The sequence below is a fragment of the Acomys russatus genome, chromosome 29 (assembly GCF_903995435.1).
Source record: "Acomys russatus chromosome 29, mAcoRus1.1, whole genome shotgun sequence".
NCBI classification, from domain to species: Eukaryota; Metazoa; Chordata; class Mammalia; order Rodentia; family Muridae; genus Acomys; species Acomys russatus.
The window spans coordinates 35,631,893-35,656,928 of NC_067165.1; the positions used below are offsets into that span (position 1 = coordinate 35,631,893).

A 25,036-nucleotide genomic window follows, 5' to 3' on the forward strand; every position below is an offset into this window, starting at 1 on the left:
TTGGAACACACAGCCTCCATGTATCTTAGCGCAGTATTCACCCTGTAGTGATCTCTAATTTCTGTGACATTCCAGAGATCCAGATATTCTGGAAGAAAAACCTATTTGGGTGGAGAACTTGAATAAAAGGCAAGTAACAGGGTAGGTCTGAGAATTGCTCACAGCCTTCACTTCGTTGGGCGTTCCCAAGTGTCCTGTCACCACTTCAGTGTCTCAAATAAAAACAAGAAGCCAGCAGAGTTAAACAATGCCACTTAACTTATTAGAATATTTGAGTGTCCTATTTTCTTTCTGGATTTTGTGATAGAGTCTAGCCATATTGCCCTGGCTGGCCTAAAATTCATCATACAGACCATGCTGTCCTCGAATTGTGACCATGTATGCACCATGTCCAATAGCGTGATGTGTTTATTTTGTCATGTCTTGAGTTCTAAACGTTGTCTTCTAAGTTGATTTTCTTTCCTTCCCAGCTTCATTTATACTTGACCAGTAGTCACTGAAACGCGGCTGTGTCACTTAGATCTCAGTGCCTTAGCGTTGGGCCCGTATTCCTGCTTCAGAAACCTTTATTTGTTCAGAAAGAAGCAGGAAAATGCAGCTTGCTCTATTTTAGTATAGGATTAAAATACATGAGAAGGACCTCATGGGGCCCAACTGGCTGGGTTTTCAATCCAAATAGAGGAGAAGAATGTTTGCTATCTCCTTGAAAAATAAAAGCATTCTGCTCTTCTGCTACATGGAGGAAGCTGCTACCAAGAGTTTGCGGATAGACTAGACTTAACATCCTACTTAGGAAATTAACGGCTTGCCTTAGCAAGCCATGTGGTTCCTGGGTCATCGGGCTAGATAGCAAGCATCTTTCCCTGCTGAGCTGTCACTGGCCTGGACTTGCTTTATCATGTGTCATCGTGATGAGCTGCAGTTACATCTCAGAAGCTCCAGAGCACTCTTAGTTCCTCATGATCGCTGCACGTAACTGGAATTACTACTCCACTCCACGCTGGAGAGAAGCCAGGTGTGTAATTCACAGTATAGTCCATACTTGTAGTCCTAGTACCCAGGAGGCTGAGGCAGGAGAATCAAGCTTAGGCCTTGACCTCTGTGGGACCAAAATAACCTGGAGCTGGTGAGTTTCTTGGGGATGCAGATGTCGCACCAGGATTTATCTTCATATTTCTCATGCCCTTTTAACTTAATTCTTTTTTATCTGTAGGATTTTTTTTAAAGATTTATTTATTATGTATACAGTATGTGTCAGATCACATTACAGATGGTTGTGAGGCACCATGTGGTTGCTGGGAGTTGAACTCAGGACCTCTGGAAGAGCAGCCAGTGCTCTTAACCACTGAGCCATCTCTCCAGCCCCCGGGTTTTTGGTGTTTTGTTTTGTTTTGTTTTTTAAATGATTTATTTATTTTTATGTGCATGGGCGATTTGCCTGCATGCATGTCTGTGTGAGGGTGTCAAATCACCCTGGATTACAGACAGCAGTGAGCTACCATGCAGTTGCTGGAAATTGAACCCAGGTCCTCTGGAAGAGCAGACAGTGCTCTTAACCACTGAGCCATCTCTCTAGCCCCTACTTGTAGTTTTTGGGTTTGTTATTCTTGTTGTTGTTTTTAAGATGTATTTATTTATTATGTATGCCATGCTTTGCATGTACACCTGTGCACCAGAAGAGGGCATTAGATCACATTATATATGGTTGTGAGACACCATGTGGTTGTGGTTGTTTTTGTTTTGTTTTGGGTTTTTGTTGTTGTTGTTAAATATGTATATTTATTTTAATGTATATGAGTAATCTGTCTTCACACATACCCAGAAGCAAGCATCAGGTCCTATTACAGATGATTGTGAGCCACCATGTAATTGCTGAGAATTAAACTCAGGACCTCTGGAAGAGCAGCCAGTGCTCCTAACCACTGAGCCATCTCTCTAGCCTCTATTTGTTGTTCTTTTTTTTTTTTTTTTTCTTTTTTCTTTTTTTTTTTTAAAAATATGGAACGCTTCACGAATTTGCGTGTCATCCTTGCGCAGGGGCCATGCTAATCTTCTCTGTATCCTTCCAATTTTAGTATATGTGCTGCCGAAGCGAGCACTATTTGTTGTTCTTAACTATTGTAAACATTGGAATTTTGTTAGACTACTTTTTACTCAATTAATTAATTTATTTATATTTTCTTTTGAAATAGGAGCTTACAGTGTGACACTTACTAGACTGGAACTTGCTTTGTAGATATTCCTGTGAAGTCAAAGTAACTCATTTAGATATAGATTCAAAATTATTATTTAAAGGATTTAAAATTATTTTATTGTATGTATGTGGGTGTTTTGCCTGCATGAATGTCTTTGTACCATGTGCATGCAGTGCCCTTGGATGCCAGAAGAGGGTGTCAAATTCCTGGCACTGAAATTACAGGTGTTATGAACCTCCTTGTGGGTGCTGAGAATTGAGACCCAGTCCTCTGGAGGAATTCCCAGTGCTTTTAACTTATGAACCATTTCTCTAGCCCCTCAAAATTATTTTTAAACTAAAAATAACCACAGAAGGGTTAACATTTAAAGGCTGGGTGTGGCTTTTAATCTCAGCACTTGGTAGCTCTACATGGCAGCTAATTAATTGTCTGTGACTCTAGTTCCAGGGGATCTAACATCCTTTTCTGGCCTTCATGGGTATGACACATACATGGTGCAATTATATGTGTGCAGGAAAGACACCCATACACATATAATAAAAATAAATCCTTAGAAAAATTTAAATTTAAATATCCCAGCACTCTAGAGGCAGAGGCAGGCAGATCTCTGTGAGTTAGAGGCCAGCATGGTCTACAAAAAGAGTTCCAGGACAGCCAGGAGAACACAGAGAAAACCTGTCTTGAAAAACAAAACAAAACAAAAAAAAAAGAAAGGAAGAAGAAAAGAAATTTAAATAATAAAAAAGAAATGGTCATAGCTTTTCTTTGTTTTTTTTTGGGGGGGGGAGGGGAGGTTTCCCTGAAAATAATGTTTTTGTTTTTATTTTTAGGTAATTTATTCAGATTGCATCTCAATTGTTATCCCCTCACTTGTATCTTCCCATTCCCCTCTTCCTCTCTCCCTCTTTCATCCTATTCCCCTCCCTTAGGTCTGTGACAGAAGGGGACCTCCTCCCCCACCATATGATCACAGCCTATCAGGTCTCATCCTGGTAGCCTGCTTACCCTTCCTCTGAGTGCCACCAGGCCTCCCCACCAAGGGGAAGTGGTCAAATATGGGGGCACCAGAGTTCATGTCAGAGTCTGTCCCGCTCTCCACACAACTGTGGAGAATGTGCTGTCCATTGGCTAGATCTGGATAGGGGTTTCTTTAAGGATAATATGACACTGATCAATCCAAAGACATGATTGTGAGGATAGAAGTTTGGTACAGAGTTGTTGAATGTGTGGAATATTTGAGTTTTGAAAAAATATGGGTCATGGTTAAGAGTTAAAGATATCAAAATTAAGCTGCAGTCACTTGTTTCTTGTTTTTCTTTACCCTCTGCAGGTGCGTGCTATTATGATGCCAATCAGTCTATGTATGTCTTTGGGGGCTGCACCCAGAGCAGTTGCAATGCTGCCTTCAATGACCTCTGGAGGCTCGACCTAAATAGCAAAGAGTGGATTCGGCCGTTGGCTTCAGGTGAGTGGTGGACTGCTGCTATCAATGCCGTCCCCCAGAGGACTTGTTGGCATGGTTGTCAGCATGTCACTGCGTCCAGGTTTTTTGTCAAAGGTGCTGTGTAAATGCCTAGGATCATATGCTCATCTAAATCTCTGCAGTAAGAATAAAATTATAGCTGGATCTAGTGGTGCATGACTTAATCCCAGCACCTGGGAAGCAGAGGCAGATGCCTCTCTGTGAGTTTGAGGCTGGCCTGGTCTACAGAGAGAATTCTAGGACAGCCAGGACTACATAAAGAGACCCTGTCTCAATAAATAAAAATAAAAATAAGTTGTGTTTTATCATCAGTATTAGTATTGGTTCTTGTCCGGCATCACTGTGCCGCTATGTGAAGCCATCTGTGTGGCTCTCTCAGCTGCTTGGACAGGTGTGATTTGTGTTTGGGATGAAGCTGGAGAAGAGAACAGTCGTGAGAACCACAGTTGACTGACAGCAGCTATTGTCCCAGGGCTGAGGTCTCTGAATAACACTTGTTTTTGCCAGCTCAGATATTCGGGGAGTGTATGGGACATGCCTCTGCTGGTTACTCAGAAGTGTGGGAAGATTCCATAGTAGGTGCATTCCTCCACAGTCCCAGGATGGCAGAATGACGCCAGAAAGTAGATTCCTTTTCTCCTTTTGATTTAATCTTTCCTAAAAAAAAGAAAGAAAGAAAGAAAAAAGAAAGAAACAGTTATATTTGCACTCGTAAGACTGTTTTGTCAATTTGAAGCATCAGTCACAAGCCTGGAGGTGTTGATGCCATGGAGAGTCTGAGTCCCTGGGGTGTAAAGTGCTCTCCTAGATTCACTGGAGGCTTTCCCTGACACTCTTCATTTGGCTTTTCAGGTGGAACTCAGTCTCCGCGCCAGGGAGACTTGGGTTTTCCTTGGGCACTTTTCATTCACTCAGGCCCTGCTGTGCTAGTTGGCTTAGGTTGGGGTCAGCTTGGCTTTTTAGAAAGGGCACTGAGGCTGGGCGGTGGTGGCTCACGCCTTTAATCCCAGCACTGGGGATGCAGAGGCAGGTGGATCCCTGTGAGTTCGAGGCCAGCCTGGTCTACAAAGAGAGTCCAGGACAGCCAAGGCTACACAGAGAAACTCTGACTTGAAAAACCAAAAAAAGAAAAAAAGAAAGGGCACTGAGGAGGAGGCAGGAGGTTCACTTCTGGCATGAACTCAGGGCTCAGTGAGGTACAGCGCCTCGCGAAAGTGTGGACTATCTTAAGGGCGTGTCTTATGACAGGGTGATCCTGCCTTAACGGCTGGGAAACCCAGTGCCCATTCCCAGTGTTTACCGAACTGCTGCTGTGAGCCTGTGGCCAGAGGCTTATATCTGCTTCCACAGCGGAAAGCAAACAGAGCAGGAGTGTGCAGTGTTTCTGCAGTGCTCAGGGGCAGAGCTGTATAAAAAGTATTGAAACTATGGCTAAATGATACTATCTTAGGGCTGAGGATTTTATGTGTAGAAAGGTCTTCTTTTCTAGTCCCTTTGTTCCCTATTACAGGTAATGAAGTATTGATTAATAAGTATTTGGCTTTGCAAATTCTTTTTTTAAAAAAACAATTAATTATGTGTGTTAGGATAAAAAATGAGATGGCATCACAGAGATATGATATAAAGAGATTTATTTGTGGAGAAGGGAAATGGAGAGGAGTTGGGAGCTGAGTGGACCATGAGAGTTGGGGTGGGGAGTGGGGAGACTGAGACACAGAAGATAGCAAGTTTGTCCTTTTATCCTGGGCCCCTGTGGCAGCAACCTGGAGGCAGACTTGTGAAACTACTTGTACGTTAACAGTGTGTTTTGCCTATGTGCATATATGTGAATCATGTGCATGCTTGTTGGATCTCGAACCAGGGTTACAGACAGCTGTGAGCCACTGTGTGGACACTGTGAATTGAACCCCAGTCCCCTGTGAGAGCAGCAAGTGCTCTTAACTGCTGAGGCCATCTCTCCAGCCCCTGGAGTCACAGATTCTAAGATGTCAGAACATTGAGTCTGGAGAAATAGCTCAGTAGTTAAGAGCATTTGCTGCTCTTTCAGTGACTCAGAGATTCAAGTTCTGTTCCCAGCACCCACGTGGTGGCTCACACCTGCCCATAATTCCAGCTCCAAAGAACCAGCACACTCTGCTGGCTTCGACAGGCACCGACACACATACATGTAGGCAAAACACCCATACACATTAAATAGATAAGTACATTTTTAAAATCTAGAACATCTTTTCATCTTAAGCACCCTGTGGCCACTGTACCTGCATAAGGCCCAGATGCCATTTTAGAGCAGCCTTGATTGTTCCAGCCACAGTGCTGGTTTTGCCCATGTCTGGTAACCTCACTTCACACCTTAATAATCTGCCATGGGCATTGTTCCTTCTTTTGCAGGTGGAGCTCTGGGGTGGGAACCTTCATAAATTCCTTTAGGATACACATGAACTTTATTAATAAATATTAATGTTTTTATTGTTTAAATTTTATTTCCAATTATGTAGCATGGGGAGGGTTTGTGTTTATGAGCACGGGTGCTTGCAGAGTCCAGAAGAGGGTGTCAGATCTGCTGAGCTGGTGTGTAGGCAGTTTTGAGTAACCAACATGGATACTAGGAGCCGTGCTTGAGTCTTCTGCATAAGCAGAACATGCTGCCTTGCCACCTGCTAAACCACTAAGTTTAAAGACTATGCTTTGAAATCCCTATAGTAGAATTGAGAAGTAGCTGGTTTGGTAAGTTAGAGTTTTTGGTTTTTCGAGACAGGGTTTCTCTGTGTAATCTTGGCTGTCCTGGACTCACTTTGCAGACCAGGCTGGCCTCGAACTCACAGCAATCTGCCTGCCTCTGCCTCCCCAGTGCTGGGATTAAAGGCGTGCGCCACCACGCCCAGCGAGACAGGGTCTCTTGAATCTCAGGTTGTCCTTGAACTCCTGATCTTCCTGACTCTGTCACGTGCTAGGATCACGGGTATGCACCACCACACCTATTTGTAGCTGAATTTTTACTACTGTATAGGTTCTTCTTTCTTCTACCCTTTTCCACCCCATTTCTTCCATGCTTTCAACCCTCTAACACTAGATAAAAGAGAAAAAAGGATAGAAAGGAAAGGAAAGAGGTCCCCGAAAGTGGGAAAGGGGGTAACATTATCGTTAGACTACTTCCTGCTGATTAAGGGTGTTGAGCTCCTTGGGATGTGTTTGATCATCACCATCAGGATATCTAATTTCTTCTTTGCATACTTAACAAACCATGACCAACAACAACCAATAACCAACCAACAACCCACCCCGCCTCTTGGGGCCCTACCATTTATGTACCGTTGGAAAAATCCCTAGAATTCCAAATATAGCACAGTTGCAGAAACTACCTGCAGCTGGCAAAACCACACCTCTGCTAGAGCACGAGACAAATCGCAGTCAGCTGCTGTGAAGCGGTCCATAGCCCCACACCTGGGATTAAAACGAAACTTTTTTTTTTTTAAAGATTTATTATTCATAGTGTTCTGCCTGCACATACACCTGCAGGCCAGAAGAGGGCACCAGAACTCACTAAGGTGAGCCACCATGTGGTTGCTGGGAATTGAACTTAGGACATTTGGAAGAGCAGGCAGTGCTCTTAACCTCTGAGCCATCTTTCCAGCCCATGAAAACGTATTTTTATAATATTTCTGTTTTTTGGGTTTTTTGTTTTTTTTTGTTTTTTTTTTTTTTTTGGTTTTGGTTTTGGTTTTGGTTTGGTTTGCTTTGGTTTAGTTTTGGTTTTTTCAAGACAGGGTTTCTCTGTATAGCCTTGGCCATCCTGGACTCACTTTGTAGACCAGGCTGGCCTCGAACTCACAACGATCCGCCTACCTCTGCCTCCCGAGTGCTGGGACTAAAGGCGTGCGCCACCACGCCTGGCTCTATTTCTGTTTTTTAGAGAAACCAGAATTCCAGCATCCTCACTGCATACCCATTTCCTTTTTTTTTTTTTTTTTTTTTTTTTTTAAAGCAAGCCACTGAATGTTTAAATTCATTTTTTTATTGAAAATGCCTTAAAAGAATCTAGCTGCCACTTCCCCCTAACTTTTAATTAGAGCCTAGTGTTTTGAAGGGAGTTTGTTTTGTTTGTTGTTTTTTGTTTTTGTTTTGTTTTGTTTTTTTAGATTATTTCCCCCCTAAGACCAGGCTGGCCTCAAACTCACAGAGATCTATCTGCCTCTACCATCCTGAGTACTAGGATTACAAGTGTGTACCACCATGCCTGTCTGAGATACGTAACTATTTTTTTTTAACATAGTTTAATAAAGAATCTGATGAAATCCTCATGTTTGTGTGTGCTGTCCAGAGTTCCAACTTGAGCTTTTTTTTTTTTTTTTTTTTTTTTTTTTGGTATGTGGGGGTGGTTTTGAGACAGAGTCAAGCTTGCAGCTTGAGTGGTTTTCAGTCTTCAGATTCAGCTGCTGGAAGAGAGATGTCAAGCAAGTAGTGGAGTGCTTCAAGTTTGGAGGGGGTCTTGGTGAAAACAGCTCTAGCAATGTCTTCTTCCATGTAGATTTGGGTGTGTCACACAGAAACCTTGGCAGTCTTTACCTGCCTGGCATCTTAGCTCAGGCCGCCATAGCAAAGTGTTCGGGTCCACTGCAGGGCTCCATCTGGAGTGGGGTGGGGAGGATGGCAGACCTCACAATGGAAAGAGGCCACAGTTGGTATGTGTCGGACTTTTCCTGAGAAAAGAGCTTGTATTGAGCTTATACTGGAGCAGTAAAGCAAAAGCCAAGGTAAAAATTACACAGCAAACAGAAAAGCAACAGAATAAAAACTAGAAAGAGATGACGACTACGGGAGACTCTGAAGTGGTAACTGACGTAGAATTCATACGCAAAGGCCCTGCGGCAGCAAAGAGGAAACCATATCTCAGGAGCCAGAAGCAAGATTGTCACACTACACGCGTGTCTTAATCATGGTTCTGCTGCTGTGAAGAAACACCGTGACCACAGCAACTCTTAATAAAGAAAACATTTAAGTCGGGGCTGGCTCACAGTTTCACAGGTTTAGTCCATTATCATCTTAGGGAGCATGGCCGCACTGATGGTGTCGGAGCAGTAGCTGAGATCTGACCCACCACCCCATTGACCCACTTCTTCCAGCAGGGCCACATCTATGGGCCCATTTTTATTCGAACCACCACAGAGAGGGGGAGGATGGTAATCAGGAGCTGTAAAGGAGCTGCTTAAAATTTTCAAGAAAGGAGTATGAGTGGTAGTGCATGCCTTTAATCCCAGTACTCTGGCGGCAGAAGCAGGTGGATTTCTAAGTTCCAGGCAAGCCTGGTCTACAGAGCTAGTTCCAGCACAGCCAGGGCTACACAGAGAACCCCTGTCTTGAAAAATCAAGCAAAACAAAAAGATCTCAAAGAACTCTGCTGTTGCCTCCTGGAAATCAGGAAAGCAAGGAAGTCATCAAAGAGAATAGATCGAAGGCTCCATCACAGTAAGAGCAGCTGGAGATGGGAAGGCTTGGTGTGCAGAGAGGATGCAGGGGATGATTTTCAGCTGCATCTTTAGATTAAAATAGACGTGGTGGGTTGGACATAGGAGAGAGGGCTCATCAAGGCACACCTTCGCATCCTGTGCAGCTAGGTACACAGTGGAGCCTGTTTCAGGAGCAGGGTACATAGCGTAGAGAAGTGTAAGCTTAATTTTTTTCCTTTTTTGAGATGGGGTCTCTTGTAGCCTCTGCTGACCTTGATTCCTCTTGCAGAGCTTGAACTTGGACATTTTACCCACCTGCTGCCATCTCCCAGATGCTAAGATTACAGATTTGAAACAATCTTTAATTAAATATTGGCCAGGATGATAGATTCTGGCCAGGTTCATTTCAAGGTCCTAGAAAATGGTCCTGAGCTCCATTGGCCAGGTGCTTACAAAGTAAACCTGCTTTGGGGCTGGAGAGATGGCTCAGTGGTTAAGAGCACTGACTGCTCTTCCAGAGGTCATGAGTTCAATTCCCAGCAACCACATGGTGGCTCACAACCATCTATAATGTGATCTGATATCCTCCTCTGGCCTGCAGGGGTACATGCAGGCAGAGCTCTGTATACATAATAATTAATAAATAAAATCTTTTAAAGAAAAAAAACAAAAAACAAAGTAAACCTGCTTTGTCCATTCAGGAGCAAGCATGCATCCTGACGGACTTCATGCCTGCCTGGGATGAAGCACCACTGCAGTCAGATCAACCAGACTTGTTTAGGGAATCGAAACATGTGGCTTGTATCTTACATGAACACCAGCCTGCAGCATCTCAGGAAGTATCTGTCCTTGGGCGAGGGGCTGGTAGTGGTCTCTAGATGAGGAACGATGCCAGCTCAGAAAGGTTCGAGCTGAAGGTTAGGAGTCAGCTAAAGCAGTCTGCTTGTGACTGTAGAGCAGGAAGAAGAGCGAGGTGCCAAGTGATGTGGGCGTAGCATTGGAAAGGTGGTTGTCGTCTGAAGTTTATTATTGTTTTCATTATGTATGTCTATGTCTCTGTGGAGTGTGCAGAAATATGCACTAGAGTACTGGTACCAAAGGAGGCCAGAGGTGTTGCATCTGGTGTTGCAGGTGATTAAAAAAAAAAAAAAAACCTGCCTGATGTCAGAGCTGAGAAAGAACAGTAGGTGCCATGAGCCATCTCTGCAGCTCTTAGTTGCCTTTTTCTTCTCCTTCTCCTTCTTCTGTCTTTTGTTTTTTGTTTTTTTGAAACAGGGTTTCTCTGTGTAGCTCTGGCTATCCTGGGACTCACTCTGTAGACCACGCTGGCTTCAAACTCAGAGATCCAACTGACTCTGCCTCCCTAGTACAGGGATCAAAGGTGTGCAGTGCTACCCAGCCTTGGGTAGAAATCACCTTGTAGAGCAGGCTGGGCTTGAACTCACAGAGATCCATTTCTCTTGGCTCCCTGAGTGCTGGGATTAAAGAAGTGTGCCACCATGCTCATCAAGAGGTCAGTTACGGTTTTTTTGTTTTGTTTTGTTTTTTTTAATTAATTGCGTTTTTATGGCAGTGCATTTTCCAAGTGTGATGGTGAATACTTGTGATCTGCATACTTAAGAAACAGGCAGGAGGATCACTGCAAGTTCTAGGCCAGCCATGGCTATGATTTTACAGCATGTCTGCATGCCAGTGACAGTGATTGTCTAGAGGAAGTGATGTAGACAGAGCGGGAGAATTGTTATTAAGTGAAGGAGTTGGCAGAGATGGAGAGGTTGACCAACCATTGATAGAAGTAAGGGGTATAGGATGCCAGTACTGGGGGCTGGGAGTTGGTACAGGCTTTCTATTGGTTGTTTAATCACTCATGAAATAATGGAGGGTGGAGTGAGAGAGAAGTCATTGCAGGTAATGGACAACTGTTGTGCATAATTCTAGTCTTTGCCAAATAGTTCCAGGAATTGTATAAAAGTGGCACCTTAATTCTGAATCTGGTTTGTTTGGTGCAACCTATGTTTAATTCCCTAAGTATATAAGCCATTCTTTGAATGTATGTCCCAAAAGAACAATATTTAAACCAGCTTCTCAAACAAATTACCTGCAGTTCACACTGAGGCTAATTCTAGCACCTGTTTAATAACAACAATTCTGAGTCATACTGCCCTTTCTGTATCTTTGAATCAAGATAAAATGACTAATTTTGTATTTGAGAATTCTGCTTTTCAAAACTTCCTAAAGATTACCCCACTGTCATGTACAAAAGAGGAGAGGATTTCAGTTGGTGATGCATGTTTCCTCAGTTAGAAGCAGCTTTAAATGCTGATGGAGTCTATAAATACTAACAGTGCCGAGCTCAGCCTGTCACATCTTACATAGCCTTGGAGCTCAGCTGATTTTCCCACCGCTTTCTCCCATAGAACCTTTCAAGGATTTTTTTTTTTCCCTTCCCAGTTTCTGTACTTTCACATGGAGTTCCCAGTACTGGCTTATGGGTTTAGAATCTTGTTTTAGAAGTATTTACCCAAGGACAAAGATTCGCAGTCAGCTTGGCTATGTCCTCTTAGCCTCATACTCTCAGCTATGTGTCTCTGAACTTCACAGCTTCTGTGTTCTCTGTAAGAAAGGATAAGCTGAACAGTAGATATGACAGTCACCTTCCTATCTCTAGGCAGATTCAGGTGTAGAATCTTTGGTCCCATAGGACACTCATTTTTCTAATATGGGAGTGGGGTGTATATGTATATTTGCAGATGTGTACACACACGTGGAAGCCAGAGGAAAATGTCAGGTGTCCTCTAACACTCTCTGTCTTATTCATTTGAGTCAGGTACTCTCCCTGAACATGGAGCTCACTTTTTTGGGGGGTAGGTGGACAGCTAGGCTGGCAGCCAGCACACCCCAGTAGTCTTCCTGTCTCTGCCTCCCGCAGCACTAGGGTTTTAGGTTCTCATGAGACGATCCCCAGTTTGTTACGTGGATGCTGGCAGATCAGTTGAGGTCCTCGTAGTTGCCACAGCAAGTGCTCTTAATCACCGGGGGGCGGCCTCCCACCCTCTGGGTCTATACTTACAGAAGAGAAAAATGGGACAGCTAGATAGCTCAGCAGTGCCAAGCCTGGTGGCCAGTTTGATCCCCAATATCCATATGGTAGAAGGGGACAGCCAGTGCTTACAGATCTTCCTGTGACCTCCACATGTGCACCATGGCATATATACACATGCACATACGTTCACACAAAATAAAGAAAGGTAGGTATAAAACATACCTACAAGCAGGAAAGTCCTCTTGTAGGGTTTTTGTTTGTTTGTTTGTTTTTGTTTTTCATCTACCTAGCCTTTTTCTAATTTGTTTATGTTTTGGGACAGGGTCTGGCTATCCTAGAACTTGAAACATAACCAAGATGGTCTTAAATTCAGACCTGCCTGCTTTTGCCTTCTGACTGCTAGGATTAAAGGTTTACACCACCACACCTAGCTTTAAACAGTTTTAGGGTTTTGGAGTTTTTTTTGGGGGGGGTTGGTTTGTTTTTTGTTTTTTTTTTTCCCCAAGACAGGGTTTCTCTGTGTAACAAGCCCTGGCTGTCCTGGACTTGCTTTGTAGACCAGGCTGGCCTTGAACTCACAGAGATCCATCTGCTTCTGCCTCCCAGAAAGCTGGGATTACAGGCATGGACTACCACAGTTTATTTTTAATTGTTACCCACAAAAATGTGCTGAGAATTCTGGATTGGTGGAGGTAGGGTGGGTGTTTATTAACTGATGAGCATTGAACACTTGGAAGGAGGACTTGTATATCTTTTAAGTGAGTTCCTCTATCTCAGATACAGGTAGTCAGACTCAGTTATTTTAATGTATCTGGGTGTTTTGCCTGTATATATATATCTGTGCACCAAGGAGGCCAAAAGAGGTCATCAACCTGAGCAAGGTAGTCTACACCTCTAATCCCAGCACTCAGGATGCAGAGGCAGGTGGATCCTTGAATTCCAGGCCAGGAAGGGCTACAGAGAGAAACATTGTCTAAAAAAATGAGAAAAGCCAGGTGGTAGTGGTGCAAGCCTTTAATCCCTGCACTCAGGAGGCAGAGGCCTCCTGTGAGTTTGAGACCAGCCTGGTCTACAGAGTGAGCTCCAGGACAGCCAAGGCTACATAGAAAAACCCTGTCTCGGAAAAAAAAAACAAAACAAAATTTAAAAAAAAAAGAAAGAAAGAAAAAAGGAGGTGACATCACATTCCTTGGAACTAGAGTTAGAGACTGTTGTGAGCCACCATGTGGATGCTGGAAATGCACCCAGTCTTCTAGAAGAGCAGCGAGTGCTAAACCACTTAGCCATCTCTCCTGCCCTTGATCTCATTGTTTTAGTTTTTTTCTTTTGTTTTGTTTGTGAATGAGAAGACTTGATTCTACCTTTAGATTTTTTCCCCCCTTGGTTACCAAGGAGATTACTAAAATGTCATTAGCTTTTTCTCCTATGCTGAAAGACCTTCATCCTTTCACTTTGAGTCATGTGTCAAACTCAGGGGCTTTTAAATTGAGTTTTACTTGAGTTAAGATCCCACAATGTCGCTGAAAGTAAGCAGAATCCTTATGTTGCAAATCCTCCTGGCTCTTCATGGTTCCCTGTGCAGTGCACGCCTGATACCGGCCTGTGGCTTAGGACACAATCACCTTTCTTCTGGAAGTTGTCTCTTAGTGTCTCCGGTGCTGTCTACATGGTAATCTTTTCCTTATGCCCTGAATGAAGTTGTAGAAAGCCGTTCTAACTGTAGACACTCAGGCTTTATCCTGAGGCACTTTTAACTTATGCTTTCTCAGTGGAAAAGATGCTTTCTTAGTGGAAAAGATCGCCTGCTCTTGCTAGGTAGATGAGCACTGTGATTGGTCATTTATTGACTTACAATCGTCAGCTGGAATTCTGGGTAGGAGACTGCTGCATCCTTCAGAGCTCAGAAGCCAGATATCTCCCAGCCCTTGTGAAATGAAGCTGAGCTTCCCCCCAGAGTCTACTCTTCAGATAAGTAGAATCCTGGAACACCCTTTCCCAGTCTCTGCCATACCTTTATATTGGGTGTGGCTTTTACTCTGTGTCCTCTTTTTGTCATCAGTGCTCTTTAAATAAGCTTTCTGAAATCTTAAAATGCTGTTTGGTTGACATGTGTCACTACATTTTATGTGAAGAATAATTGCCTTTTAAAAACCAAACTTAGCCGGGTGTGGTGGCTCAGCCTGTAATCCCAGCACTCAGGGAGGCAGAGGCAGGTGGATCAATGTGAGTTCTAGGCCAGCCTGGTCTACAAAGCAAGTCCAAGACAGCCAAGTCTACACAAAGAAACCCTGTCTTGGTAGTGGGGGAAGAACCACACTTTGGGAGGCAGAGGCAGGTAGATCTCTTAGTGCCAGCTTGGTTTACAGAGTTCCATGGCAGCCAGGGCTACACAGAAAGAATATCTGTTTTGAAAAACAAATAAAGCCACACTTGTGGGGTTGGGTATACATGTGAGTGCACTGTGGGGTTGGGTACACTCAAGAGTGCACTGTGGGGTTGGGTACACGCATGAGTGCGCTGTGGCACATGTATGCAGCTCAGGACATTGCTGGGTTGGCTCTCCTTCCTCCATGTAGGTTCCAGTGATTGAACCCAGGCACAGTAGGTATCTTTACCTATGAATTATCTTGCTAGCACCTGAGGATTCTTTTGTAAAAACCTCACCCAAGAAGTTTTACTTCTACAAACATTTGTTTACTAGTTAAAGTGCCTATGACATGATGTAACAGCAGTGGGGAGATGTTTACAGACCACTCAACCAGTTTTCTTTAGAGCAGGGTCTCACTCTATAAACCTGACTGCCTTGGAACTCACAGAGAGTTCTCTTTCTGGCCTGTCTCTTTCTCAGGAGTGCTAGGCTTAAGGGCATACACCATTATGTCTGTCTTTTTTTTTTTAAGATTTAATGGTTTGAGGGGGGAGGGTCCGGAGAGATGGCTCAACAGTTGAAAGCACTAGCTGCTCCTGCAGAGGATTCAGGTTTGATTCCCAACACCCATATGGCATCTCACAACTGCTTGAAACTCTAGGTCCAGGGGATCTGTTTTTCACTGAGTCCAGCACATACATCTGCACAGGCATACATACTCAGGGAAAACACTTCAAAAACAAATTATTTTAGGGGCTGGAAAGACGGCTCAGTGGTTAAGAACAGCAGCTGCTCTTCCAGAGGACCTGTGTTCAATTTCTAGCACCCACATGGCAGCTCTTGTTTGTTTGTTTGTTTGTTTGTTTGTTGACACAGGGTTTCTCTCCCCACTGTAGCCCTGGCTGTCCTGGACTCGCTTGGTAGACCATGCTGGCCTCAAACTCACAGTGATCCGCCTGCCTCTGCCTCCCGAGTGCTGGGATTAAAGGCGTGTATGCGCCACCATGCCTGCCTCATATTGCAGCTCATAATTGTCTATAATTCCAGTTCCAAGGGATCTGATACCCATGCTCATGTGTATATACAACACACACACACACACACACACACACACACACACACACACACATTTATATGTACATAAATATAAAAATAGATTTTAATAAATGAAAATAAGAATTACACTTTGGTTTGTTCCACTCTGTGGCTTTTGGGGAGACCCCTGGTGTTTCTACACTTGACTGTGAAGCCATATCACCAGGTCTCATATCAAATCCATGCACTAGTCTGGAGGATGTAAGTCACTGGCTAATGTTACAATCTTTTAGCATTTTCTTTCTTTTTTCTTCTTTTTAAACTTTTTGCTGGTTCTTTATAAATTTCACATCATGCACCCTAATCTGACTCCTCTCCCCATCCCTCCATATCTGCCTTTCGCTCTTGCAACCTCCTCCCACAAAAGAAAGCACACAAACAAAAATCTTGGTGTGGGAGCTGTGGTATGTCACAGTGTGTCACACAGTATACCCTTTTGCCCGAACAACTTTTCTTGCAAATGTTCAGTGCAGTGAGTCATTGGTCTGGTTTGAAGCCTCTTCTTGAATGTCCTGTTGTTGCCCTGTGTTGTGGAGATCTTGCTATTTTGGTTCTGGAGGACCAGCCCCTTCACTCGCTCCAGCAGTTCATAGATGGGGTACATGTTGGGGTGGGCTAACTCAAAGGCCTGGATGGTAGCTGAGTTGGTCAGCCAGATAGCTTTCCAATGCCCACACCATCAAGACTAGCTCTCCTGCATCCATGCCACCTGGGACAGTTTCTCCAGAATTGCCCAAGTGAGAGGCAGGGCCACATCCTGCTCTCACCTCTCACACTCATAGGGCTGGCTCACCCATGCTCCTGCCACCAGCACCAGCTCTACTGTGTTGCCCAGGTGAGGTACAGGCCACTTTCCCAGGTGCTGCAGCTGGTCTGGGGTGGCGCCAGCTCTCCTGCACAGTGCGTGCTCGCTCTCTCTCTCTCTCTCTCTCTCTCTCTCTCTCTCTCTCTCTCTCTCTCTCTCTCTCTCTCAAAGATTTATTTATTATCGTGTATACAGTATTCTGCTTGCATGTACACCTGCAGGCCGGAAGAGGGCACCAGATCTCATTATAGATGGTTGTGAGCCACCATGTGGTTGCTGGGAATTGAACTCAAGACCCTTGGAAGAGCAGGCAGTAATCTTAACCACTGAGCCATCTCTCCAGCCCTCTTCTTTTTTTTTTAAAGATGGGCTTCTCAAAAATAAATAAAATATCATTTATTATAAAATAAAAGCCTCGCTGCCCTGGAGCTGCACCTATAGAACAGGCTGGCCTTAAATCAGATCCACCTGGCTCTGCCTCCCCAGGGCTGGGATTAAAGGCCTGTGCCACCACACCCGGCTTTGGTTATTCTTTTCTTTCTTTCCTTCTTTCTTTCTTTAAGATTTTTTAAAAATTATGTATAAAGTGCTCTACCTGCATGAAGGCCTGCATGCCAGAAGAGGGCATTAGATCACATTATAGGTGGTTGTGAGCCACCATGTGGTTGCTGGGAATTGAACTCAAGCCCTCGGGAAGAGCAGTCAATGCTCTTAACCTCTGAGCCATCTCCTTTTTTGTTTTATTTTGGTTTGGTTTTTCAAGGGTTTCTCTGTGTAACAGCTCTGGATGTCCTGGAACTCAGCTCTGCAGAGTTCAATTCCCAGCAACCACAAGGTGGCTCACAACCATCTATAATGTGATCTGATGCCCTCTTCTTCAGATAAAGCACTCATATACAATAAACAAACAAATCTTTAAGAAGGAAAAAGAAATATAGTGAAAGAAAGAAAAAAGGAAATGTCAGCTCACGCCAGGAGAATCTCTGAGTTCAAGGCTAGCCTGGTCTACAGAGCCAGTTTCAGGACAGCCAGGGCTACACAGAGAAACCTGTCTCAAAAAAAAAAAAGTAATAAAAAATTTAATTTATTTATGTGCTTGAATATCTTGCCTGCATGTGTGTCCATGTACCATGTGTGCCAGATGCCATGGAGTGCAGAAGAGGGCGTCAGAGCCCCTGAAACTGAAGTTACATGTTGTGAGCTGCCATGTGGGTTCTGGGACTTGAATCCTGGCCCTCTGAAAGAAGAGCCAGTGCTCTTAACTGCTAAGCCATGTATAGCCTGGTAGGTTTTTGTTTTGTTTGTTAATATTCCAGTATTTTCCTGTGACCATAATAACAATGAAATACCCAGGGAGGAATTGGCGGAAATAGCAATGGTCATTTCAAAACAAAATCTCTGTAAAGCTATGTTCCTATGAGATGTTTGTCATCCAGCATGAGCCAATTTCCTTCCTTCCTTCTGTTTTCCTTCCTTCCTTCGTTTTTCCCTTCCTTCCTTCCTTCCTTCCTTCCTTCTTTCCTTCCTTTTTTCTTTCTTTTTGTTTGGATAGGGTCTCATGGAGCCCAAGCTGGTCTCAAACTCTGTGTATTTGAGGCTGCCAAGGTAAGTTGGTACCTTTTGAGATGGGTACCAGTCCACTCCACTTTCCAAAAAAAGTTGAGTATCCTTCTCATGTTGGTTATGAAGACGTATACGTCAATAATGAGTCTCTCAGATGTGAAAGCCCAGCTTCTCACTCTCACTGGTGTGTGACACTGGTTCCCTTCTTTCAAGGAAAGATGACCTGTGGATAGGCTCATAAATCCTAATGGTGGTACTGTTGCCTTTTCCTAGGGTCCTATCCCTCCCCCAAAGCCGGGGCCACTCTGGTCGTGTACAAGGACTTGCTAGTGCTATTTGGTGGCTGGACGAGGCCAAGTCCCTATCCCTTACACCAGCCAGAGAGATTCTTTGATGAAATTCACACATACTCACCATCTAAAAATTGGTAAGCCACAAAGAAATCCCATTGTATATCTCGAAGAAATGGGTTTCATTGTATTCCATTTTAGTTACGTTGTGTGTGGGTGTGGGTGCATGCCACAGCATGTGTATAGAGGGCAGAGGACAACTTCTGGAGCCATTTCTGTCCTTCAACCATCTGGATCCTAGGGATCAAGTTCAGTTTCTCAGTCTTGACAACAAGTGCCTTTGCGATCTCTGGCCCAAAAATGTGGTTCAAATCAATGGATTCTTTATTTTTGTGTGTCAGGAATTTCTAGGGGCGAGGGTGGAAAGATGGCTCTGGTTAAGAATGCCTCCTGCATCAGGCATGGTGGTGCGCACCTTTAATCCCAGCACTTGAGAGGCAGAGGCTGTGAATTTGAGACCAGCCTGGTCTACAAAGCAAGTCCTGGACAGCTAACGCTACACAGAGAAAGCCTGTCTTGAAAAAAAAATGCTTCCTGGTCTTGCAGAGGAACAGAGCTTACATACCACATTCTGTGCATGTGCACGCGCACACACACACAACATATACCTACAGATGCATACACCTAAATATAAAATGTAAATATAAATATTTTTGAAAATTATTAACAATCTTGAAAAAAAATCTTAACAAAGCAATAGAATCTCTTGGAGAGGTTTTTTGTTTGTTTGTTTGTTTGTTTTGTTGTTTTTTGGTGGGGTTTTTTTGTTTTTGTTTTTGGTTTTTCGAGACAGGGTTTCTCTGTGTAGCCTTGACTGTCCTGGACTAACTTTGTAGACGAGGCTGGCCTCAAACTCACAGCGATCCGAGTGCTGTGATTAAAGGCGTGCACCACCACCGCCCGGCACCCTTGGAGAGTTTGATGGAAACTCTAAAGTCTCTTCCAGCCAGAGGGAGCACAGCCAGAGTGTGCTTAGGGACCAAGGTGGAGAAGGAGCCTTCAGCTTCAGTGACTCCTCTGCAGGAGCACAGGGGTGTTGTGTACAGGGACCCTGGGTACTGCCTCATTCTTGGCTGTTTCTCAGACACATCTGTCTTTTTTTGTTGTTGTTTCTGTTTTTTTTTAATTATTTATTTTTATTTTATGTGCATTGGTGTTTTGCCTGCATATACGTCTGTGTGAGGGTGCCAGATCTTGGAGTTACAGACAGCTGTGAGTTGCCATAAGAGTGCTGGAAATTGAACCCAGGTCGTTTGGAAAGTCAGTGCTCCTAACCACTGAGCCATCTCTCCAGCCCCACACATCTGTCTTTTGTTTTTGTTTTTTTTGTTTTGGTTTAGTGTGGCTTTTTGAGAGAGGGTCTCTTACATTGCCCTGGCTGTCCTGGAACTCACTCTGTAGACCAAGATACCCTCAAATTCACAGCAATCCGCCTGCCTATACCTCCTGAGTGCTGGGATTAAAGGCGTGCACCACCACACCTGCCAGACACGTCTTTCTTATTTTTGTTTTGTTGTTGTTGTTTTGTTTTGCCTGGATGTATGTCTGTGTGAGGGTATCAGATCCCCCTGGAATTGCCTGTGAGTCACCATGTGGGTGGTGGGAAATGAACCCAGGTCCTCTTTGGAAGAGCAGCCAGTGCTCTTGAGTGCTGAGCCATCTCTCCAGCCCCAAGACATGACTTTCTGGTTTGGTTTGGTTTGGTTTTGGTTTTTCGAGACAGGACTTCTCTGTGTAGCCCTGGCTGTCCTGGAACTCACTCTGTAGACCAAGCTGGCCTCGAACTCACAGAGATCAGTCTGTCTCTGCCCTCCAAGTGCTGGGATTAACGGTGAGCACTACCACCACCTGGCTGACATGACTTTCTTAATGACAATTAATTTCAATCAGATAGAATGGCAGGTAGAACTTCCTCAGAAAACCAGGTTGAAGAATCCACAAAGCCATATCTTATCCTCTGGTGGTCTTCTCATCTTCCTTGGCTATTTGCAGCCATATTGAGAACATGAAATGGTTGTAACTTGAAGAAGAAGAAGGCTCCTGGGAAAGGTGTAAATACTGTGCTCTGCTCCCTTTCTTATCCTGTCAGTGTCTGCTGGAAAGGTGATGGGTGGTTGTTCTTAGTGAGCCACTTGCTCCTTGTTCTTATGCTTTGAAGATGGTTCTGACTTCTGCTTCTTCCCCTCTGCTTTCCGTTAGGTGGAACTGCATTGTCACCACCCATGGGCCTCCTCCCATGGCTGGCCATTCCTCCTGTGTGATAGGAGACAAAATGATTGTTTTTGGTGGCTCTTTAGGATCCCGGCAAATGTAAGTATTTCTGATTTGCTTCATCCTAACATAAAGGTAAAGGCTCCTGGGTATAACAGGGCCAGAAAAGTGAGCTAGGCACAGCCATGCTCTGAGCATAGTTCTCCTTCACCCAGCTAGTTACCTCACCCAGCACTTAGTTCTTTGGTCCCTCCATCATAGATCGGTGGGTTGAAATTTTTGCTCTATAAAGTCAAGGTTAAGTAGAATTTCTTTCTTTCTGTTTTTCAAGATTTTATTTATTATTTATACAGTACTCTGCCCCCATGTATGCCAGCATGCCAGCAGAGGGCACCAGATCTCATTATAGATGGTTGTGAGCCACCATGTGGTTGCTGGGAATTGAACTCAGGACCTTTGGAAGAACCGACAGTGCTCTTAACCACTGAGCCATCTCTCCAGCCCTGACTTTCTTTCTGTTTAATAATACAATGGGATCAGGTTCTTGTGAAGCCTCCTTCTTGTCTACTGTCTTGTGCTATAGAAGACCATCTTCCAAGAAGCAGGATGCTTTAGTGCCCAGCTCAGGCCCTTCAGGAAGAGAAAGGTATATTCACAGGATGGGTAGAAATTATGGACCCTCTAGATGGAATAGGAGATTGGGAGAGTGAGTTAGAAACAAGAAACTAAGCCAGGCATGGTGGTGCATGCCTATAATCCCAACAGAGAGGCAGAGGCAGGAGGATCGCTGTGAGTTCAAGGCCAGCCTGGTTGACAAAGCGAGTCTAGGACAGCCAAGGCTACACAGAGAAACCTTGTCTCGAAAAACCAAAAAAAAAAAAAAAGAAAGAAACAAAAAATTATCAGGGAGACTGCTCCCCAGCCACTGCCTTCTGTATCACTGCCCATTCTGTGTTGCCCAAGCCTGAAGCCAAAAGCCAGACCAGCACGTCCATCTGTATCACTGCTTTGAGTAGGAGCCACAGGAATGTTCCATATACTCTGAACAAAATGAGGAGTTGATGAGCTATGAAAGTCATTGCAGGCCGGGCGGGTGGTACAGCAGGAAGTAGAGGCAGGCAGATCTCTGAGTTTGGGGCCAGCATGGTCTACAAAGAGAGTCCAGAATAACCAGGGTTACACAGAGAAACCCTGTCTCAAAGAAAAAGAGAGAAAGAAAGAAAGAAAGAAAAAATCTATAAAGAGAGTCCGGGACAGCCAGGGCTTTGTTACACAGAGAAACCCTGTCTCGAAAAAACAAAACAAAACAAAAGCCAGGCAGTGGTGCCTTTAATCCCAGCACTCGGGAGGCAGAGGCAGGTGGATCCCTGTGAATTCAAGGTCAGCCTGGTTTACAAAGTGAGTCCAGGACAGCAAAGGCTAAACAGAGAAACCTTGCCTCGAAAAAAGAAAAAAGAAGAAAGTCATTGCAGATCCAAGCTTGCCTGATTACAGAATTTACCAGCTTTATCTTTTAAAATAGTTTTGGAGGCATTCAGGGTCATCCTTAGCTATATAACAAGTTTGAGGCCAGCCTGGGCTATATGAGAATCTGTTTTTAAACAAGCAAAGTGACACAAAAAGAAAAAGTAAGATAAATATAAAATATTATGGAGAGAAACAAAAGGAACTACCCTCTAGATGAGAGGGCGTAGGATTTAAGTTTGGGAGTACTTATTTTATACCATTATATGTAAATAGAAGGCCTTAAAGAGATAACTACAAACTAGAGACTGCCAGCCGGGAGCCTGCCATTGCCACGCTTCCTTTCTAGCTCCTTTTTTTTTTTTTTTGGTTTTTCGAGACAGGGTTTCTCTGTGTAGCCTTGGCCATCCTGGATTCACTTTGTAGACCAGGCTGGCCTCGAACTCACAGCAATCCGCCTGCCTCTGCCTCCTGAGTGCTGGGATTAAAGGCGTGCACCACCACACCTGGCTCCTTTTTCTTTTTTTCTTTCCTTTCTTCTTTCCTTCCACCCTTCCTTCCTTCCTTCCTTCCTACAGTCTTGCTTGTAGCTCTTTCTAGCCTCGAGTTCATGCAGTCCTCGTGCGTGCTAGGATTGCAGTGGAGGAACAACATGCAAAGGTCACACTGCTTCTTTCTTTTGGTAGAGAGAGTTGGTATTTGAGACAGATCTCTCTGACTGGTCTGGAATTTATGTAGACCAGGCTATCCTCAAACTCATTGCTGGGGCCTGGAGAGATGGCTCAGCGTTTAAAAGCACTGACTGCTCTTCCAGAGGTCCTGAGTTCAACTCCTAGCAACCACATGGTGGTTCACACCCAACTATAATGTGATTTGATGCCCTCTCCTGGCCTGCAGGTGTACATATAGACCACTGTATAAATAATAAATAAATCTTTTTTTTAAACTCACTGTTATCTGTCTGCCTGGAGTTAAAGATGTGTGCCACAACACTCATTGCTGCTGCCCTCTGCAGAGTTGAATATAGCAGTTGGTTCCCAATACAACTACAGCTTTTATGAGCCGCTATGGAACCCTCTTTGTCGTTACGTCGACAGAACTTCTTCAGCTCATGCACAATGATGGGGTGCCTTCAGAGCCATTTTCTCTCTTTTTTGGTGGCTTTTGTTTTTGGAAGGTGATCAGTTGACAAGCGACTGTCTCTTGCTGTCACTGATAAGCTTGTTCTTTGGGTCCATAATGTAGCTGCACACTCAACTCAGCTAAGACGTTATGGCCACAGAGAAATGAAAGGTTGAAAGGTCTCCAGGCAGGTTCAGTGCTGACGGCGCTGAGATGCCTATGTAATAGAAGTAACTGCTCGCTCTCTTGAGCATTCTCTGTCTCTCTCTCTCTCTGGGGTTTTGTTTTGTTTTGTTTTCTTGAGACAGGGTTTCTCTGTATAACCCTGGAACATGCTCTGTAGGCCAAGCTGGCCTCAAACTCAGAGACACGCCTGTTTCTACCTCCCAAGTGCTGGGATCAAAGGCGTGTACCACCATGCTTGGTTTCTGTCAGTCCTGTAGAACAATAGTGTTTCTGTGTCATAGAAAAGGAAACCAAAGCCAGGCGGTGGTGGTGCATGCCTTTAATCCCAGCACTTGGGAGGCAGAGGCAGGTGGATCTCAGTGAGTTCAAGGCTAGCCTGGTCTACAAAGCAAGTCTAGGACAGCCAAGGTACACAGAGAACCCTGTCTCAAAAAAAAAAAAAAAAAGAAAGAAAGAAAGAAAAAGAAACCAAAGGTAGAGAAAATAAAGTTTTTGTTTAAGCTGCAAATGTAAGATCAGCTGCAGTCTTTTTTCCTCCTGAAGCGCCTGGACTCTGAGGAAACAGTCTCTGAAGCCTCTGCCAGCCCAGACAGGCTGTGTGTGTGTGAAAATGGTGTAAGTCTACCAGCTGAATGCAGTCGCCAGACCCTCCCAGCCACCACCGTACTTCCTGGAGCTCCCAACTCCCTTATGACTGTGTTCTTATCTTACCTCTCAGGAGCAGTGAAGTCTGGGTCCTGGACCTGGAGCAGTGGTCGTGGTCCAAGCCGAACATCTCTGGCCCCAGTCCTCATCCCCGAGGTGGCCAGTCTCAGGTGCTAAAGAGTTTAACTATTGAGCAAGCACTGTAGTATCTTTATGGGAGTGAGGTGAGGTCCCTGTGTAGTGAGCCAAAGAGAATTTCTCACTCTTCTTGTGCGTGTGCTGTTTGTTCTCAGCTTCTGTTGTGCTGTGTTAGTTATGAGGGTTTTATTAAAGAATTCTAGTATTTCTGTGGTTAACACTTGTGTTAGTATTTTCTCAAGTTAGAATGTGTCTGTTCCAGGATCATCGGTCCAAAGGGGTAGAATGGTCATGGGTTGGGAAGAGTGGGCAGCCGGGACACTCAGCTTGGGAGCTGGGTATGATTTGTGTATGTCACGGAATCATGGGAAATGAGATACCTGTATCTGTCTTTGTAGAGTTATTTTAAATTTCTTTGTATTCCCAGATTGTTCTAGATGATGTGACTATCCTAATCCTTGGTGGGTGTGGCGGTCCCAATGCTGTGAGTACTGCAGTGACATTTGCTAAGTGCTGGAAACATGCTTATCCTGCTCGCTTAGGAAGACGCAGTCTTCTGTCGGTGTGCCGGCTTAGAGACTGTCCTTTCCACTTGGAATAGACAGCTTTTGTATTTTCTGCCCTTTTCTCTGTTCTTTGGGGAGTGGGGGGGTGTTTGAAAGGTACTTTTTAGACAGAAACATTGGTCTCTTGAATATTCATTTCTCAATTCTTTCTATTCCTGTTTCCTCTTTAAGCGCTAAGGTTTGCCAATATTATTTGTTTTTTTCAGGGAGCAGTAGGATAGAAAAACAGATAGATAACTGAAATCTACATGGAATTTACTAAAGAGTACAAACTGGTGGTACACAGCCTTTAATCCCAGTACTAGGGAGGCAGAGGTAGGCGGATCTCTGTGAGTTCGAGGCCAGCCTGGTCTATACA

The 25,036-nt window shown here is 44.3% G+C and overlaps 1 protein-coding gene and 1 non-coding gene across 2 annotated transcripts in view; one reads left to right on the forward strand and one right to left on the reverse strand.

The window, feature by feature from the left end:
- Window positions 1–25,036, forward strand: part of Fbxo42 (F-box protein 42) — a 55,722-nt gene that overhangs the window by 28,467 nt on the left and 2,219 nt on the right. Inside the window, 5 exon segments of the mRNA XM_051171324.1 lie at window positions 3,526–3,660; window positions 18,270–18,423; window positions 20,546–20,656; window positions 24,048–24,144; window positions 24,540–24,596. Coding sequence (XP_051027281.1) covers window positions 3,526–3,660; window positions 18,270–18,423; window positions 20,546–20,656; window positions 24,048–24,144; window positions 24,540–24,596 — 554 coding nt within the window.
- LOC127212113 (U6 spliceosomal RNA) lies at window positions 1,993–2,099 on the reverse strand. The gene has a single exon (XR_007833496.1). It is a non-coding gene; the product is annotated as a U6 spliceosomal RNA (small nuclear RNA).